Genomic DNA, 18,999 nt, shown 5'->3' on the forward strand with positions numbered 1-18,999 from the left:
ATTGTCAGATATTTGTTATTCAAATAGTGCAACATTAATTTGAGCAAAATCATTATGGTCACTTCCAAATGTTCTCCATGAAGGTTTATTATGTTGTTACAATAATCAGAATGAAAACTAGCCGCAATCATTCATTTTTGGAATAAAATTATATACAGGTTTCAATCAAATGTGACACTCTGAAATTAATAACAAGGCCTCTGTGTTAAATTATAAAGCAGTCATTGGCTTCATTTTCATATTGTATCTGCTATATATAAACATGTATCCCAGTTCACACTTCATATTAATGAAATTCTCCATATATATATATATTTACTATATATGTACACGTATCTATGAAAAGAGGTTCAGGCAATAAAGAAACATTCTAGGAGAGTCCTACATTTGCAAACAGGACTTAAGAACAATACATCAAAGTGGTACATTTTTAATTCTGTAGCATGACATTACGGACAGTGCACTAAAATAGGTTGTACAGCTATCCAAAATCTATTCTTGGCTGCCTTTTTGATTTGCAGTGTTGACATAAATTTGGCAGATGAAATTGCATACTTGGAGAATTGCAACAGACATTACTACAAGTTTCTGAAGTGGAGCAGGAGCAAACATTCCAATATTTCATTGTACAGCACTAAAAAGAATATTCTTACAACTCTTGCAGGATGTTAATTGTTCCACCTTTTTGAAGTCCAATTTCCCTGAGAAACGAACCACTTAAAATTTACCAGATGAAATCTAAACAATGCATTTCTTAAATGAATGCATTTATGTAACCACAAAGTTATAGTGTTTTATTAAATATTAAGAAACGATACAAAATTTCTGTTAGGCAAAAGGAAGTCTTAATTGTAGGCTTTAAATGTTCAACCATTTTGAGTAATATCCTAATATTTATTGCCACCTAGCCTCTTTAGCAGTGGATAATCATATATCCAACATTCGCCATCTTCATGGAACACCTAAGAGGGAAGAGATCAAAGGTAATTTCCAACCTTGCGTCAAGCAAACTATATTAAATAAATGAACACAAAGGGAAGATAGTTGTGCAGCTGGTAAAGGGTGGAACAGAGGTACAACCAGTAGCGCTGCTTCATAGCTCCTCTGACCACATTTCAAATCTGACCTCCAGTGCACAGCTTGTACATACTCCACATATTATGTTATGTATAATAATACCCCAGTATTGTTTTCCTCCCACATTTCAAAAAAGTGCTTGTTACAAGGTTAATCAAGTGCTGTAAATCGCCCCTACTGCACAGGTGTAATGAAAAATACTAAATGGGTATTTGATGCTTTTATGGACTTGGTCTTTTTATGCTGTTATCTTTCTATGACTGACATAGCAAACTAAATGCATATGGTGCCAAATATAGTTGAAATAGCTTCCTTTCCATTGCTCTAGGTAACTGCTTTATAAAACACCCCCATTCTGTCTGCAAGGGTAACCTTAAGGTTAAGTGGCTAGCCTCTATAACTGACCATCTCACTCTCAGCTTAATCCATGCTTTTGGGTTCTAACTGTGTTCTCACAAAGCTTAAAAAAAACCTGATTAGATTGCAATAGATTACAATCATTAGTCATCCTAGTTTTGTTCCTCAGTTCCAGCACTCAATTTCCTCCCCAACCACAGATTTCATTCATCCATACCTGTTTTTTTTTACACCAGCTAAAAGCTACATACTATTACTATCACACAGTCTTTCTTGGTCTCCAGCCTATTAAAGATCTTGCTTCATTTTCTTTCCACTCCTATCCTTAGCAATTTAAAACAATTCATTTCTAACTACACCAACCAATTGGGCAAAAGGGCCTATTTCCATTGCTGGAGGAATCTCAGATGGTAACAGTAGGGCATACAGGAGTGAGATATACCAGCTGGTTGAGTAGTGTCACAGCAACAACTTTGCACTCAACATTATTAAGACCAAAGACCCAATTGTGGACTTCAGAAAGGGTCAGACAAGGAAACACACACCAGTCATCATAGAGGAATCCGAAGTGGAGTGAGTAAGTTCAAGATCCTGGGTGTCAATATCTCTGAGGATCTAAGCTGGACCCCAACATATTGATGTGGCTATATTTAATTAGGAGTTTGAGGAAATTTGGTGTCACCTAAAACACTCAATTTCTATGAGAGCATTCTAATTGGCTGCATCACCATCTGGTACGGTGTGGGGGGGAAGAGAACATGGCTTCTGGACAGGATTGAAGCAAGCTGGAGAGAGTTGTAAAATTAGTCAGCTCCATCATTGGCACTAGTCTCTAGTATCCAAGACATCTTTAGGGAATGGTCCCCAAAATGGTGGTGTCCATTATCAGAGACCGCCAACAGCCCAGAACATGCCCTTTCCTCATTGTTAACCACCAAGAAGGAGGTACAGAAGCCTAAAGGCACACTCAACAATTCAGGAACATCTTTCTTCCCCTCTGCCATCTGATAACTGAATGGACATGAACACTTCCTCACTATTTTTTTGCACTACTAATTTAAGTAATATATATACACTTACTGTAACAGCTTTTGCCACTCTATATCATGTATTGCATTGTACCGCAACCGAAAAGTTAAATTTCATGACATATGCTCATGATATTAAACCTGATTCTGATTTCTCTGCTTTACGGCTTATTGACCTGAAGTGTTTCCCAACTTGCAGCTTTCTCCTTTGTATTTATACACCCATGCTAGTCTAAACAAGAAGTTTTATTTTGATTGTTGTCTGTAAAAGTTTGCCCACCACTGATATTGCTTTGACTGGTTTCATTATCTTGTTTAAATGGAGGTAAGACATTTGAGCCTTAGTCTTCTGGTGCCACCTGATTTGTCCCAAGACTGCGAGAAATTTGCAATTTTTCACCTTCACTTCTGTCAATACTGGTTAGGCTACTTCCTCCTCTACCAGAAAATTTAACTGCACTGTCAACTCTTGTGGGGTCACAAACAGCGTTACAGTTTATTTTGGCTTTCACTAACTGATTTTAATTTGCACTATAAATAACAACATTATTGTTTGGTGTATAAGTAGTTAAATCTGATAAAAGAAAAGTGCGCTTTCATACCCGTGTCTCCCACTGAACTTCATTCTCCTTCCTCTCCCTTGCTTCAGCTCTTTGTCTTTCTTCAAGTCTGTGTTTTGCCTCTGTGGCAGCATCAATATCCTTTATTTTTAAGTTGTATGTTACGTCCTTCCAAAGTCTGTAGAAAACCACAAATAGAATCCATGTTTTTTGACACATATCAAAATTTCTAGCCATCAGTTTACAATAGATGCTCTACAAGGAAACAATTTGTACTAATATTATAGGTGTTTTTACTGGAGAGTGAGTGTTAAAAGGACAGTGAAATGTGATCTAAGTGACTTTTGACTGTGGAATGATTGTTGGTGCCGAAAGGTTAGTTTGAGTATCTCAAATGCTAATCTCAGCTTTTCACACAGAACAGCCTCCAGCATTTACAGAGAATGGTGCAAGAAACAAAAAACAGAGTGGTAGTTCTGTGAACGAAAAAGCCTTGTTTTATCAAAAATTTCTTTAGATATATAAAGTGTAAAAGAGACATGAGTAGCTATTGGACCGCTGGAAAATGATGTTGTCAAGGTAGTAAAATGTGACAAGGAAATAGCAAACTGAATAAGTATTTAGTATTAGTCTTCACTGTAGAAGACACTAGCAATATGTCAGAAGTTTGAAGTGTCAGAGGGCAGTAGTGAATAAAGTTGCTATTACTAGGAAGAAGGTGCTTGGGAAACTGAAAGATCTGAAGGTAGATAAAGTCACCTGGATCAAATGATCTAAACCCCAGAGTTCTGAAAGGGGTGGCTGAAGTTCAAGAATCAGTAGATTCTAACATGGTTCCAGAGGACTGGAAAATTGCAAATGTCACTGCATTCTTCAATAAGGGAGGGAGGCAGAAGAAAGAAAATTTATAGGCAAGTTAGTCTGACCTCAGTGATTGGAAGGATGTTGAGAGTTTATTGTTAAAGATATGGTTTTTGGATACTTAAGAGGCACATGATAAAATAGGCCTTAGCAGCATGGTTTCCTTTAAGAGAAATCTTGTCTGACAAATCTGTTGGAATTCTTTGAAGAAATAACAAGCAGGATAGACAAAGGAGAATTGGTGGATGTTGTGTACTTGAATTTCCAGAAGGTCTCTGACAAGGTACCATACATGAGGCTGCTTAACAGTTAGCCCATGGATTACAGGAAAGACACTAGCTTTGGCTAATTGGCAGGAGGCAAAGAGTGGGAGTAAAGGGAGCCTTTACTGTTTGGCTGCCGGTGACTAGTGTTCCACAGGGGTGTGTGTTGGGACCACTTCTTTTTATGTTATATGTCAGTGATTTGAATGATGGAAATGGTGACTTTATGGCTAGGTTTGCAAATGATACGAAGATAGGTGGAGGGGAAGGTAGTTTTGAAGAAACAGAAAGGCTACAGAAGGACTAGTTTAATTCTCAGTTACGCTGTTGAGTGGATATGTCATTTAGTTTCACTTTTTGACAACAGTTATCATGTCTGTGATGCAGCTTCCAGTGGCTGGACAAGTCCAAACCGAATCCAGGTGAGGGATGTGAACACATCGTGGTTATAAGCCACAATCAAATAGAGCATCTTTGAGCATCATCTTTAACTTTTGCTGAAGATACCAAAAACGGCAGCCATCCTGCTGATGGTGCAGGCTATTTAAACTAGGAATTAGATTGTCACAATACACTCAAAGAGGAATAACATTCTTACACATCTAATAATTCACATTAAATTTACATTTGTGGTTTAGAAATGATGCGCATGATAATTTAGAGGAACCGGCCTAAAATTTAGTGAAGTTAAAATACAGCTGCATTATTAGGAAAACTGAAAACATTTGGAGATTTATAAAATAATCACAAACAGGTACATATTTAACAAAAAAAAATACAAACTTATTAGGAAATGTGCCTTATCTGAGTTTCATGTACCCAACACTTAGTTCCTATACTGATAAGTAATATCTCAGAAATAACTAAGTAAAATAGCTGAGTTCTCTTGCTCATTGTTCTACATTTAGAAGCATTATACGAAAACAATAAGGAGTTGGTTTGCCATTTCTGTATGCCACATTGTTAACTATAACTGTTGCACTCCCATTGATACAAGTTTCCAGTTAGTAGTTTGTAAAGAATATAACAAAATATAATGGAATGCCCATTGTGGTGTTAGAGGTAGTTTAATATAAAGGTGCATATTAAATTTAAAACATTACTCATTAGGCTCTTCTTAAAAACAAAATCATTCCAAGCCACTTAAAGGAATATAGAAAGTATTTTAATAATGAAAACTAAAAATACCTTTGTGGTCAGCAAATGCTATGAACCTTCTGCATAGCCTACTAAATTTACAATATTGTGATTAAAAAGTAGAATATCACTCTCTTCCATCTCTTAAATAATCATTCAATCTCAATACAAAGATCCTCATTACCTTCTGGATTCAAAGTCATCTTGATCTTCCAATTTTCTTACTTTCTTTTTGACAATGGGCATTTTCTTTGTATCCACAAATATGCTGCTTTCCTTCATTACAAACACAATAGCCCTTATTAGCTTAGTCATTGAGATATTTTTAAAGTGCATAATTTTGATTGGTTAATTATATTAATTAAAAATTATATATTCCAAGTATCATTTCTGTGAATTTAATTTTGAACTTTAAACCCTTCTCAACTTTTCTTAGATGGGAGCACCTATCAAGGCTTCTACTCTAATTCATAAATTTCTCATCATCTCCTCAACAATTCCTGTACAATAAGTATTTGATTGGCATCCAGTGATGTCAATATAATTAAATTGCCTAATTATCTCATGAAATCAAAAAGACTATCAGTATAATATTCCATACTACCAGGTTTTTTTTGGAAATGAAAAGGTAGCATGAATTAAAATAATAAAAAAGTTGAGAATCTGAAATGAAGACAAAGTTCATGAAATACTCAGCTGGGTAGCACAAAGCTGTCTTATAGTTCCAATGATTGAGAAAATCTGCAGATGTTGGAAATCCAAGGCAGCTGGAGGAACTCAGCAGGCTAGGCAGCACTGATCATTATAGTTGTTATCGTTAGAATGACCTGGGTTCAAACCATGCCCCCAGTATTGTCTGTGTGGAGGCTGCATGTTTTCCTGTGGGCTTTCCTCAGATATTGCAGTTTCCTCCCCAATCCCAAGGTCGTGGGTGCAGGTAAATTGGTGATTGTAAAATACCCCAGCTGTGTAGATGTGGTGATAGAATGTAAGGGGGAGTTAATGGGAAAGAGGGGAAAATAAAATACAGCTAGTGTATGACTAGTGTAAAAAGGTCATCCTCAACACGTGTTCCCTTGGGCTGTGTGCTGAGCCCACTGTTGTACACTCTGCGAACGCATGACTGCAAGGTCAATCACATGATCGAGTTTACCAATAATACCATAGTGGTGGGGCTCATCACCAGCAACGATGAGAAGAGAGGAGGTGGAAGAGCTCAAGTCCTGGAGCCAGGCAAAACAAAGGAAGGAGATGGTTATCAAATTCAGGAGAACTCACATCTCTCTACATCAACAGCGTAGCAGTAGGAACTACAAGCTTTATTAAACTCATGAGAGTGCACATCACACACAACCTCTCATGGTCCAGAAAAGTCAAGAAAGCTCACCAACAGCTCTGCTTTCTGAGGAGGCTGAAGAGAGCTGGACTTTGCAATTCCATACATGCCTCATTCTACAGATGTGCAGTAAGAGCATCCTCCCAGGCTGCACTGCTGCACAATACAGATACTGCACTGTGGCGGACAGGAAACTCTACAATGGGTAGTCAAAACTGACCGACGCATCACTGGCACCAGCCAACCCGCCAAAAAAGGCCAAATAAGTGAAAGTGGTGCTTAGGGGGGTTAACGGCGACTCCTTTACTTGCATCTTCAGAAACAGCTCTATTTCCATCTTTAATATCTCTATTTTTCACTTTCAGGGTTCTTTTGAAGACCCTGACCTGGAATTACATGCTGACTACAGTTCTTTGCAGGAATGGGACCCGCTGGTCAGGGTTCCATAACTTGCCATTGTTAACATGCCGAAGGGTTGGCCTAAGAGTCCGACTCAGATTCGGAAGCCTAGGATCTCGGGGCTCTGGAGATGGGTGTATCGAGGGTCGGTGTCATGACAGGAGACCTGTGTGTACTCAGGGGAGTGGAAGTATCTACAGCAGTGTGCCTGGAGACCCGGAATCTTTGCGATCTTCAGGCACAAAGCTCGAAAAAAGCGATGTAATGGACTTCTCCCACTGTAAACCAGCGAGTTGTTCTGTCTCCCCACTCGCTGGGAAAATGGAGACACCTCGTTCTCCCTTACACACGTGTGTGTGTGTGTGTGTGTGTGTGTGTGTGTGTGTGTGTGTGTGTGTGTGTGTGTGTGTGTGTGTGTGTGTGTGTGTGTGTGTGTGTGTGTGTGTGTGTGTGTGTGTGTGTGTGTGAGAGAGAGAGAGAGAGAGAGATAACGAACTTGTGGTATGTTGAATACCCTGTGAAACGCAAAGTCTTTGGGGTAACTGCAAGTCTGTGTCTTTGCTGTTGCTTTGCTCATGCTTGAGTGCTCAGTGGTGGTGCTGATGCTGTTTTTGTGGATGGTTGCAAAGAAAAAGCACTTCAGGATGTATACATTTCTCTAACTTTTGAAACTTTTTATACACAGAAAGATGTCAGCAAAGTTCCAGTGATCCCACACACCCTGCTCACCCCCATCAGGGAGGAGGCTATATAGCATTCACGCCAGGACCACTGCACTCAAAAATAAAATTACTTTTCTCAGCAGTAAGGATGATCAGCACCTCCACCATGACTTTATTTCCCATCAGTCATCTACGTACAGCCTAGCGTCATACAATGTATACAAGTTATCTTATGTATTTATATTTATTGTGTTTTATTATTGTTGTGTTCATTATCTTTTGGTTTTTTTTTGAGCTGCATCGGATCCAGGATAACAATTATTTTGTACTCCTTACACTTGTACATAGAAAATTACATTAAACAATCATGAGATGTGTAATGGTTGGTTAAGGGCTGAAATGTCTGTGCCCAGGTTGTATGACAGACAAGCAGGTCCAGAGACACACAGTTAACCTTTAATGTCCTTACTCCTACTCCACAAAATGCTGTGTCAACATTTTATTTATAGAAAAGGTTAATCACTTTAAATAACTTCATTCAAAGTCTAAACTGCTAGATTTTGCATCTAAACAATAATTTAATTTGTCTCGGATTATTCATTTATCTATCAGAAAAAGAGTACTGCATGCAAAGTGATACTTATATCTTTTTCCAGAGACAATGCTTACCCCAGTACTCCATTTAGCATACATCGCTCCATTCCACTCCCCTTCAATTGAGCAAAAGGATTTCTTGTCATGTGGAGAACTAAAACAGCAAATTAATAGGTAATTTCATTCAAGTTATTGTTGATAAATAATGATAACAAGATATCTAATATAAACCTACAAGATTTCTGCAGTTACTCGGTGTTTCTTGCCTCCGTAGAAGGGTTTGGTATGAAATATAATGCTGGCATTGTATCCTGTTTTAGCACAAGTTATGTTGCATTCACCTCCTAGTTCCACCCATGGAACCGTTAGAATTGATCTGTCAAACAAATTAGAAAATAATCCTCAAAAAGCACAACATTTAACTTGGCTATCAAATTAAATAATAAGATTCCCTTAATATATACTTATGAACAATATGTACAGTATATTTTAAGTGGTACTATATTGGCCAGTACTTGCCTTCCATAGCCATTTGGAAAAGTGAGAATATAGTGCTCATCATAATCAAGCAGTGAGACACATCCTGTCAAAATACAAGAAACAGGCAGAAATGGTGAATTAGACAAAATTTGTAAAAGCTCACTGTGAGGAAAACACAGCCTGAAAACAAAAATAACTACAGCAAAAAGTCTCAACACCTAGAATATAAAACTAAATAAGCAGAATGATTTTAATCCAAATATTATTTACATGGATCTTAATGCAACAGCTACAATGGAAAGGGAATAATGTCATGGAAATAATTTTAAAATTACTGACCAAGCAGATAAAGAAAAAGATATTAAATTATTTGTTGCTCAAGAAAGAGACCAAAATCAGGAATTTTCAGATGTTAAGAATCACTTCAAAATTAAGGGTTTTGTAAAAGAGATAAAATTTGACTATCAGTTTTGAAATCATTAGCAAGCTGAGACCTGTTAATGATTTCAAAACCGACACTCGATTGAAGGAGGATAACGTAATTTCATACGAAGAAATTCAATAGATGTATGGTGAAGAGTATATTGACTGGCTGCAAAACAGCCTGGTATTGGAACACCAAAGCCCATGAACAGAAAATCCTACAAAAAGTAATGGACAAGGCCCAGTTTATCACGGGTAAAGCCCTCCCCACCATTAACCACACGTACATTGAGTATAGTCACAGGAAAGCAGCATCTATCATCAAAGACCCCACCACCAGGTTCTGGAACAGTTAGTAACCCTCAACCATCAGGCCCTTGAACCAAAGGAGCTGACCTCTCTTGCCCCATGATTGAAATGTTTCCACAACCTATGGATTCACTTTCAAGGACTCTTCGTCTCAGCTTCTCAATATCTATTGCTTATTTATTTATTCCTTTTCTCTTGTGTTTGCAGTGTGTTGCCTTGCACTTTGGTTGTTTGTCCATCCTGTTGGGTCGGTCTTTCATTGATTCTAATATGGCTCTTGGATTTACTGAGTATGCCCATAAAAAAAAGAATATTTTTGTATATGATAACATACATGTACTTTGATAATAAATTTACTTTAAACTTTGAAATTAGCTCCAACGATTAATGTAATACAGCTGCCATGAGAGGGAGCCAGAACCAAAATAAAAACTGGTGAAAAGGCTCAAGATAATATTAAATGTCATTGAAATAAACTGAAAGTGGATATAGAGAAACAAAACACATTAAAAGACTCCTCTTTGCCTAGAACTATTTCCATTAAGAGTTTTCTGGAGCAGCATCCAAGTGTTTACTGCTCAACCTAGATATGCTCAGTATAAAATCCAAATGGTTCTACAAAATTTGACAATTTGTAGAAACAATTCATTTCAGCTTTGTAACTGGGCTAAGTAGTTGTATACTTATAAAAAAAACTGCATGCAAGATATCCATATTTATTGTTGCTTAATGAAAAGGCCAAAAATAGTGAGATTCAGAAAAATAATTTGTGATTGATTTGGGATAATAAATTAGCCATGACAAAATGGTTGAGCAGACTCGTGGACTAAATGGTCTAATTCTGCTCCTACGTCTTGTGGTCTTCAACAATAACCACATTACTGACAATATTAACACAAGAAAGCAATTCAAAAATACAGGTGGAACAAAGAAGCCCAGCAATCCACATACGAGAGAGGGGAGTATAATTTATTCATCACACTAAGCACTGAAAATAAGACCGAACCTGAATGGACAAAGGGAACATCATCACCCACGTCACAGACCAGATGGGACTAGGTTCACTGTCTCTTCTACAGTGGCCTCACTCAAAAGTGGTAATAGGTAGTCCACGATTGGCTTCTTTGAGGAAGTGAAGTCATCCAAGGCTCATGATATATAACATACATATCTGACAATCTCCTTTAGAAATATATAGAACAAAGAACAGTATAGTACAGGAACAGGATCTTCGGTCCACAATGCCTTCACTGAACAGATAGTCAAATTAAACTAAATCTCTTCTGCCTATACATAGTATTCCTCCCTATTCATGTGTCTAAGAGATCCTCAGTCACCATTGCTTCCACCCCCATTCCTAGCAGCATTCCCTACCATGCTCTGTGTAAAAAAAAAAAGCCCAGTACATACTTAAACCTTCTCCCTTCCACTTTAAACGTATGTCCTCTGGTATTTGACATTTCTACCCTGGAAGAAAGATTCTAACTATCTGCTCTTTTTACATTTCATAGCAGAAAACAGTACACCTTACGAACAGGCCCTTCAGCCTGCAATGTTGTCCAAACTAATTAAGCTAATGATGTCTAATTACACTAATACCTCCTGCCTGCACATGGTTTGCATCTCTCTATTCCATGCACAACTATGTGGCTAAAAGCCTCTTAAATGCCTCTAATTTCTGCCTCCGCCACCATCCCCAGGCACCCACCACTCTAGAAAAAAAATAACCTTGTCCTATACATCTTTGAACCTTCCCCTGATCATCTTAAATCCATGTATTAGATCTTTCAATTCTGGGAGAAAGACACCAGCTTTCCACTCTATCCCTCTCAACTTTGAAACTTCCATCAGGTCTTCCCTCAGCCTCTGCCATTCCAGGGAAAACAAGTCTCACCAACCTATCCTTATAGCAATCAGGCAGCATCCTGGTAAAACTCTACGTTTTCCAAAGCCTCCACATTCTTCCTATAACAGGGCTGAACAGTATACTGTAGATGAAGCCCATCCAATGTTTTATAAAACTTCCCAACTCTTGAACTCAATGCCTTGGCTAACAAAGGGAAGCACACCACCCTATCACGTTCAGGCAAGATGCTTGGACCCCAAGATCTTGTACACATCAACAGTATCAGGTTCCTACGATTAACTGTGTACTTTCCCATTACGTCTGCTCTTCCAAAGTGTACCATCTCACTTGCCCCGATTAAACTCTACCAGCCATTATTTCACCCAAATGTGCAACTGATCAATAACCCTCTGTATCCTTCAGCAACCTTCTGCACTAGCCACACCATCAATCTTTGTTCTCTGCAGACTTACTAAACCACCCATCCATGTTTTCATCCCAGTCATCTTAGATATATCATAATTTTTAAGAACTTCTACCCTACCCTCCTATGCTCCAGAGAAAACAATCCAAGTTGTCCAACTTCTCTTTAGAGCTCATACCCACTAATCCAGGCAAATTTGTTCTGTACCCTTTCCAAAGCATCCTTGTCCTTCCTGTAATAGGGCAACCAGAATTGCAAATAATATGAAATCATAGCATGGTTGCTATATCTAATGTTGTTGAAATTGGAGGGATATGTACATTTGCAGGCAAAACGGATCAGTTTAATTTGGCATCATTATCTTAATTAATAATGTGGCAAGGGGCCTATCCCTGTGATGTACTGCTCTATCAGTCTGTTAGGCAAGGTAAGATAGTACTTGTCCAGAGGTATGACAGCACGGGAAAAAGACTGTACAGAACAAAAACCTAAACTGTGCAAGTAGCTTATTGCTGAGGAAATGTAGAGTATTAGTGGAGATAGATATTTCTTAAAATGAACTCACCTTGTCCAATGTTATGCACTCCTATAGACATCCCTAGAAACTTAGATTTAGTCCAAATGTGCGCATTGAACTGGATTTTCTTCGAGAAACATTCAGCATAAAATGCAGAAACTGTAACAAAGGAGAAAACTGTAATCAATTCATGTTCTAAAAGAAAGTAGAACAAAGCATTAAGATAGAGAAATACATAAAAGTTACAATGTAGAAGCATACCATTGGACACAGTTCAATCTTGTCTGCCTTGTGAGTAACTAATTCCATTCCACTTCCATATATTCAATAACCAGTGGATAGGAGCAAATTTCCCATTCCAAATTTACAAATACAATTCTATTCAGTACTACCAAGCACAACAGAAGGCCAAGCTGAAGAACAGGAAGTGAACCTGCTGGCAGGTATCTTGCTGTAACAAGTTACACTAAGATGATATGCATAAAAAGGAACAAATCTTTTGAAACTGCATTTTTGAATATAATAATTTCCATCTTAATCAGTCCTGCTATTACACAATACTCACCAAATCTTAGATCAATGACACATCAACAGCCAGGAACAATGAGCTTCAATAGCAACTGGGTATCACAGCTCAGCAAAAGTACAGCATTAAATTATGACATTACATCAGAAAAAGACCCTGAATCATTTTTGATACCTTTTAGGACTAAAACATCCACTTCAGCTTTGACAAAACACCGATGATAAGGTTCAAAACACCAACTGCCGAAGGAACTCAGTGGGTCAGAGAGAATTTGCAGAGGGAAATGGACAGTCGACCTTCATCTGGACTACTAGATGGCCAATATAAAGTAGTGAGGAGAAGTGATTGTGTAAGCTGTAGGTTGATCCTGGTAAGGAGGGATGCAAGGCAACTGGAGGAAGGGTGAGTGGAAATAGTGACAGACACTGATAGTGATAGGTGGAGGCAAAGGGCTGTAGATGATGGAATCTAATAAAAAAGGGAGGGGGACAGTAGGGGGGGGGAAGGAACATGGGAAGAGTGTCTGGGCGATGGGCAGAGGAGGGCAAAGAAATGGTGGTTGTAGAGGGTTGGTACAGGAGGAACTGGGTAGATCAGGAGAAAGGGAAAAAACAAGACAGGGAGCAGATTACTGAAATTTGAGAATTCAAATGTTTATGCTGGTTTGGTTCCAGGTGGAAATGAGGTGCATTTCGTCTGGTATGTATTTAGTTACTCAGTTTCAGTTACTCCTTTTCGTTTTGCATTTTCAGCTAATGTTCTGCTTCTCATAATTCCAGTTTGTATTTTTTTTTGCTCTAACTGTACTTATTCATTTTTTAATCTAAGTGTCACTGAGCTTGTTATGTCACGGAGACAATCTTGGCCTCCACTCTATCACAGATATTACCCCACCCCCCCATCCCCGTGTTCCAGAACTTTGGTTTTATTTTGGGCGCCTAATATTGCCAGTTTTCTGCTAATTATTGTTCAATAGTTATTGAATATAAACTGAGATTATTACTCACAAGATTGAGCACTTTCAGAGATAAACACTGGCTATATACTAAAATGGTACTGAAATCATACATTTAACCTACTGTTCTTTAAAAGAGAAATTTGGTTTGTTCTCACCATGTATTTTAGTTTCCCTTCAAACAACACAATTCTTTTCCTTTCAAATACTTAACCATTCTTTACCGAAGTTACTACTGAATTTTTTGCATCATCCTATCAGGCAGTAAATTGTAGATCATAACTCATCATGTAAAAATATTATTAATTTCTCCATGATTTAACTATTATTGCAGCTTTTGGTCTTCTAATTAACAATCCTTCAAGCAAACACAAATTTCTGTTTAATCAAAGCACATGAGGAAATGGAATACCTCAGTATTCCCTACTCTAAACAGTTACAGCTTTACCGGCCCTTCCACATAACTAAAGTCCATCATCCCTGTTGGCATTCCAGAAAATCTTCTCTGCATCCTACTCTCTGGTCTTACTATCTGTGGGGTGATCAGGTTACTAAATCTAAACAGTGGTAGACACTGTGAGCCTGTCAAAGTTGGGGAGGGAAGGCAATAAGAATGTCTAGTCAGCCATGGAAAAGGTAACAATGATAATTAAATAGTCAGAAAATAGAAATTCTATGATGCGTTTGGGTATCTTTAACACGATTACTAAGATTAAACTCACTTGGTGGGTGATGAGACACTTGCTCTGCTACGAAGGTCACACTGTTCTGACTGGCCTCTGGGATTGGTCCTGCAGCAACAGGCTCCTGTGGTGAAAAAATTCATCTGAAAATTTTCCTTACTGAGAATGTAAGCTTACTAACGTGTACCAGAATACATTTCTGAAAACTATTTAAAGCAACAGTTATGTACACATTATCTAAACAGTGTAATCTTGTAGAGTTTAGAAAGAGGCCCTTTGGCTCACCACATCCAGCCAGGTAGGTTGTGAAGAGTCAGCAAAGAGCAGTAAGATAATACACCTGGTTGAGCGGTGCTGTAACAATAACCTGTCACTCAATGTTGCAGAAGTGAAAAACTGATGGTTGTCTTCAAGAACAGGAGGAAAGCAAACATGTGCCAGTCTACATTGATGGATCAGTGAAAGGCAACAGATTTAAATCTCTGAGCGTTAATGTCATCTTTTGTGGCTATCATTGATCAGGAGGTACTGAAGCTGGAATTCCCATGCTATAAGTTCAAGGACAGCTTCTCCCTTTCAACCATTCGGTTCTTGAAGCAACCTGCAATCCCTAATCACTATCTCAGTATAGCAACACTATGACCATTTGAACTACAATTGATGTTTTTTTTTGTTCTGATAGTGTTCTTCCTTGAATTATTTATGTTTTCATGTGAATGTTGTTTATCTGATGCTATGTGCAAATGATGGCATTGCAACTAAGTTTTACATTGCTTCTGAAAATTCTTGTGGGACTAAACAAAAATAGGACAAGAATCTTACAAGAAAATTATTAGAAAAATAAAGCAACTTACTGCATTTTCTTCAATTTCAATCTCAGGTACTATCCAATGACATTTAAAAATCTCTCCAAGAATAGGATTGTATGGTTTCTTGGCTACCGATCCTTTGCGGCCAGCGTGGAAGGCTGAGAGATACCATTTGACAACCTGCACCATTCGGTCCCTTGGGTCAGTTTGGTCTACAATACTTTTTAAAGAAAGCATTTCAGTAAATGTCAAACACGAGGAAATCTGTAGATGCTGGAAATTCAAACAACAACACTCACAAAATGCTGGTGGAACGCAGCAGGCCAGGCAGCATCTATAGGGAGAAGCGCTGTCGACGTTTTGGGCCGAGACCCTTCGTCAGGACTAACTGAAAGGAAAGATAGTAAGAGTTTTGAAAGTAGTGGGGGGAGGGGGAAATGTGAAATGATAGGAGAAGACCGGAGGGGGTGGGATGAAGCTAAGAGCTGGAAAGGTGATTGGCAAAAGTGATACAGAGCTGGAGAAGGGAAAGGATCATGGGACGGGAGGCCTCAGGAGAAAGAAAGGGGGGGGTGTGAGCACCAGAGGGAGATGGAGAACAGGCAAACAACTAAATATGTCAGGGTTGGGGTAAGAAGGGGAGGAGGGGCATTAACGGAAGTTAGAGAAGTCAATATTCATGCCATCAGGTTGGAGGCTACCCAGCCGGTATATAAGGTGTTGTTCCTCCAACCTGAGTTTGGATTTATTTTGACAGTAGAGGAGGCCATGGACAGACATATCAGAATGGGAATGGGACGTGGAATTAAAATGTGTGGCCACTGGGAGATCCTGCTTTCTCTGGCGGACCGAGCGTAGGTGTTCAGCGAAATGGTCTCCCAGTCTGCGTTGGGTCTCACCAATATATAAAAGGCCACACTGGGAGAACCGGACGCAGTATACCACACCAGCCGACTCACAGGTGAAGTGTCGCCTCACCTGGAAGGACTGTCTGGGGCCCTGAATGGTGGTGAAGGAGGAAGTGTAGGGGCAGGTGTAGCATTTGTTCCGTTTACAAGGATAAGTGCCAGGAGGGAGATCGGTGGGAAGGGATGGGGGGGACGAGTGGACAAGGGAGTCGCGTAGGGAGCGATCTCTGCGAAAAGCAGAAGGGGGGGGGGGGGGGAGGGAAAAATGTGTTTGGTAGTGGGATCCCGTTGGAGGTGGCAGAAGTTATGGAGAATTATACGTTGGACCTGGAGGCTGGTGGGGTGGTAGGTAAGGACAAGGGGAACCCTATCTCGAGTGGGGTGGCGGGTGGATGGGGTGAGGGCAGATGTGCGGGAAATGGGAGAGATGCATTTGAGAGCAGAGTTGATGGTGGACGAAGGGAAGCCCCTTTGTTTAAAAAAGGAAGATATCTCCTTTGTCCTGGAATGAAAAGCCTCATCCTGAGAGCAGATGCGGTGAAGACGGAGGAATTGTGAGAAGGGGATAGCCTTTTTGCAAGAGACAGGGTGGGAAGAGGAATAGTCCAGGTAGCTGTGAGAGTCTGTAGGCTTATAGTAGATATCAGTAGATAGGCCGTCTCCAGAGATGGAGTCAGAAAGATCAAGAAAGGGGAGGGAGGTGTCGGAAATGGGCCAGGTAAATCTGAGGGCAGGGTGAAAGTTGGAGGCAAAGTTAAAGAAGTCGACGAGCTCTGCACGCGTGCAAGAGGCAGCGCCACTGCAGTCGTCGATGTAGCGAAGGAAAAGTTTGCCTGTTCTCCATCTCCCTCTGGTGCTCACACCCCCCCCCTTTCTTTCTCCTGAGGCCTCCCGTCCCATGATCCTTTCCCTTCTCCAGCTCTGTATCACTTTCGCCAATCACCTTTCCAGCTCTTAGCTTCATCCCACCCCCTCCGGTCTTCTCCTATCATTTCACATTTCCCCCTTCCCCCACTACTTTCAAATCTCTTACTATCTTTCCTTTCGGTTAGTCCTGACGAAGGGTCTCGGCCCGAAACGTCGACAGCACTTCGCCCTATAGCTGCTGCCTGGCCTGCTGTGTTCCACCAGCATTTTGTGTATATTTTAGTAAATGTATTCAATTTGTACATTATATAAATACAAACTAAAGCCAAGAGAAAAACATTTAAAAGACCAGCTTTATTCTATACTATGCACAATTCTCAATGTTAGTAAGTGTCATTTGATTTAATCTGAAGCATCTCTTCCATTATTTTTTATTTTAAACATATACCAATAAACCATTCAGATATGGCAAGTAGAAAGAAGCTGATATTAACAGTTGGTTTAAGGTTGGGCAGGGGGGAGGGGGAGGGTTTGTTAGGGTTAGAGAGGCAAAGTCATAAAAGTGAGAAACAAACTGCTTGGAGAAGTTAGGTGCCAAGCAGCATCTGTGGAGGCAAAGAGATAGTCAATGTTTAGGTCGAAACCCTTTATCAGGATATTCAGAGTCTCAACCAAAGAAGTCAATGATCTCTTGACCCACAGCTTGTTTTTAGTTCCAGGCTCCAGCATTGCTGTCTCTTGTGTCTCCATGATCTGAAAGGGCAGCATGAGGAAACAGTGCTGTTTGGTGCTAGGTGTTTTAAACTATGATTTGGAGCTCACTACTCATATGAGAGATAGAAAGAAGAAATCTGGCTTTTGAAAGGGAATTGGCATTTGAGGGAAAATAATTTGCTGGATTACAAGAGCAAAATAATAGAGCTGAAAAGATTGCTTCTAAGGAGCTGGCACAGACTCAAATGGACCAAATAGCTTCTTTCTGTGCTGTAATAATCCGAAGGCTCAGGGATAGGATTTACAAGTTGTTCTGGAGGGGCCTATGCTTTGAGGTGGTCCTGGGAAAGATCAGGGATTGAGGGGAGTGAAGAGGATTTGAGACCTTGTAGGTGACCGGAATAAAAAACTGCTGGGAAGAGATCCTTGTATTGACCTGGTTACCATCCTTTCATTGGACTAAAACTGTCCTCAGCTGTCTTGCAAAGTCTTGCTTCTGCACGAGTGAGCAACAACATTTTGGGCCAAACATCCACCTTAGAGATTTGTGCAAGTTTATACATGGAGAGCACACAACAAATTTTGTGCCTTATGAGAACAAAATGAGAAGTACTTAATCACATTTGGAGTTTGTTTGGTTTTAATTTTTTTTTAGCCTCTTGCAGAAAATCATGCCACCACACAAAATAATTTCAAGGTCAATATATTAATTCTGAACACATCCCAAGAGTGCACAACTTACCACAAAAACCACACTTCCTGTGCACCTTCCTTGTCTTTGTTATCCACCCAGCTTCTCATCACCTTCCCCACATGTTTGCATCTGACCATCACCCACACAATTTACCTCCTATCCTCTCCGCCACATAATTCATCTGCTTATCACCCTTCCCTTACCTAGCTCAGCTTATCACCTTAGTTAATCAGATTCCAGGATTTGCAGTCCTCCTGTCTCCACCTTGGCCCTCCCTTTCCAATGCCCTCCTCTCACCCAAATGGCTCCATTGGTTCCTCCTACTACCTGTCAGCTTCTGCCTCAGATGACCCTCTTGCCTCTTTACACTGGCTATCTCCCCCTCTAAACTCAGTGCTGATGCAGGGCTTCAACTCGAAAGGTTGACCATCTCTTTGTCTCTGAAGAAGCTGCTTGACACACTGAGTTCCTCCAGCAGTTTGTTTATCTTTGCTCCAGAGTACAGTATCTTTAGTCTCTGTGTCAACAAAATCTCTTTTTTATTTTCCATCCTGAAGTAAAGTACTGCAA

General features: G+C 39.7%; 1 protein-coding gene across 7 annotated transcripts in view; it reads right to left on the reverse strand.

Annotated features, from left to right (window-relative positions):
* Positions 1-58: 58 nt before the first annotated feature.
* Positions 59-18,999, reverse strand: part of osbpl9 (oxysterol binding protein-like 9) — a 185,267-nt gene continuing 166,326 nt past the window's right edge. For all 7 annotated transcript variants that reach the window (XM_073063024.1, XM_073063021.1, XM_073063025.1 and 4 more), the window contains 9 exons: positions 15,292-15,466; positions 14,477-14,561; positions 12,322-12,432; positions 8,794-8,857; positions 8,510-8,650; positions 8,350-8,428; positions 5,468-5,559; positions 3,065-3,200; positions 59-962 (listed from right to left, as the gene is read on the reverse strand). In XM_073063024.1, coding sequence (XP_072919125.1) covers positions 888-962; positions 3,065-3,200; positions 5,468-5,559; positions 8,350-8,428; positions 8,510-8,650; positions 8,794-8,857; positions 12,322-12,432; positions 14,477-14,561; positions 15,292-15,466 — 958 coding nt within the window. In that variant the 3' untranslated portion in view covers positions 59-887. The remainder of the gene's footprint in view (positions 963-3,064; positions 3,201-5,467; positions 5,560-8,349; positions 8,429-8,509; positions 8,651-8,793; positions 8,858-12,321; positions 12,433-14,476; positions 14,562-15,291; positions 15,467-18,999) is intronic.

Source organism: Hemitrygon akajei, chromosome 12, assembly GCF_048418815.1.
Source record: "Hemitrygon akajei chromosome 12, sHemAka1.3, whole genome shotgun sequence".
Lineage (NCBI taxonomy): Eukaryota > Metazoa > Chordata > Chondrichthyes > Myliobatiformes > Dasyatidae > Hemitrygon > Hemitrygon akajei.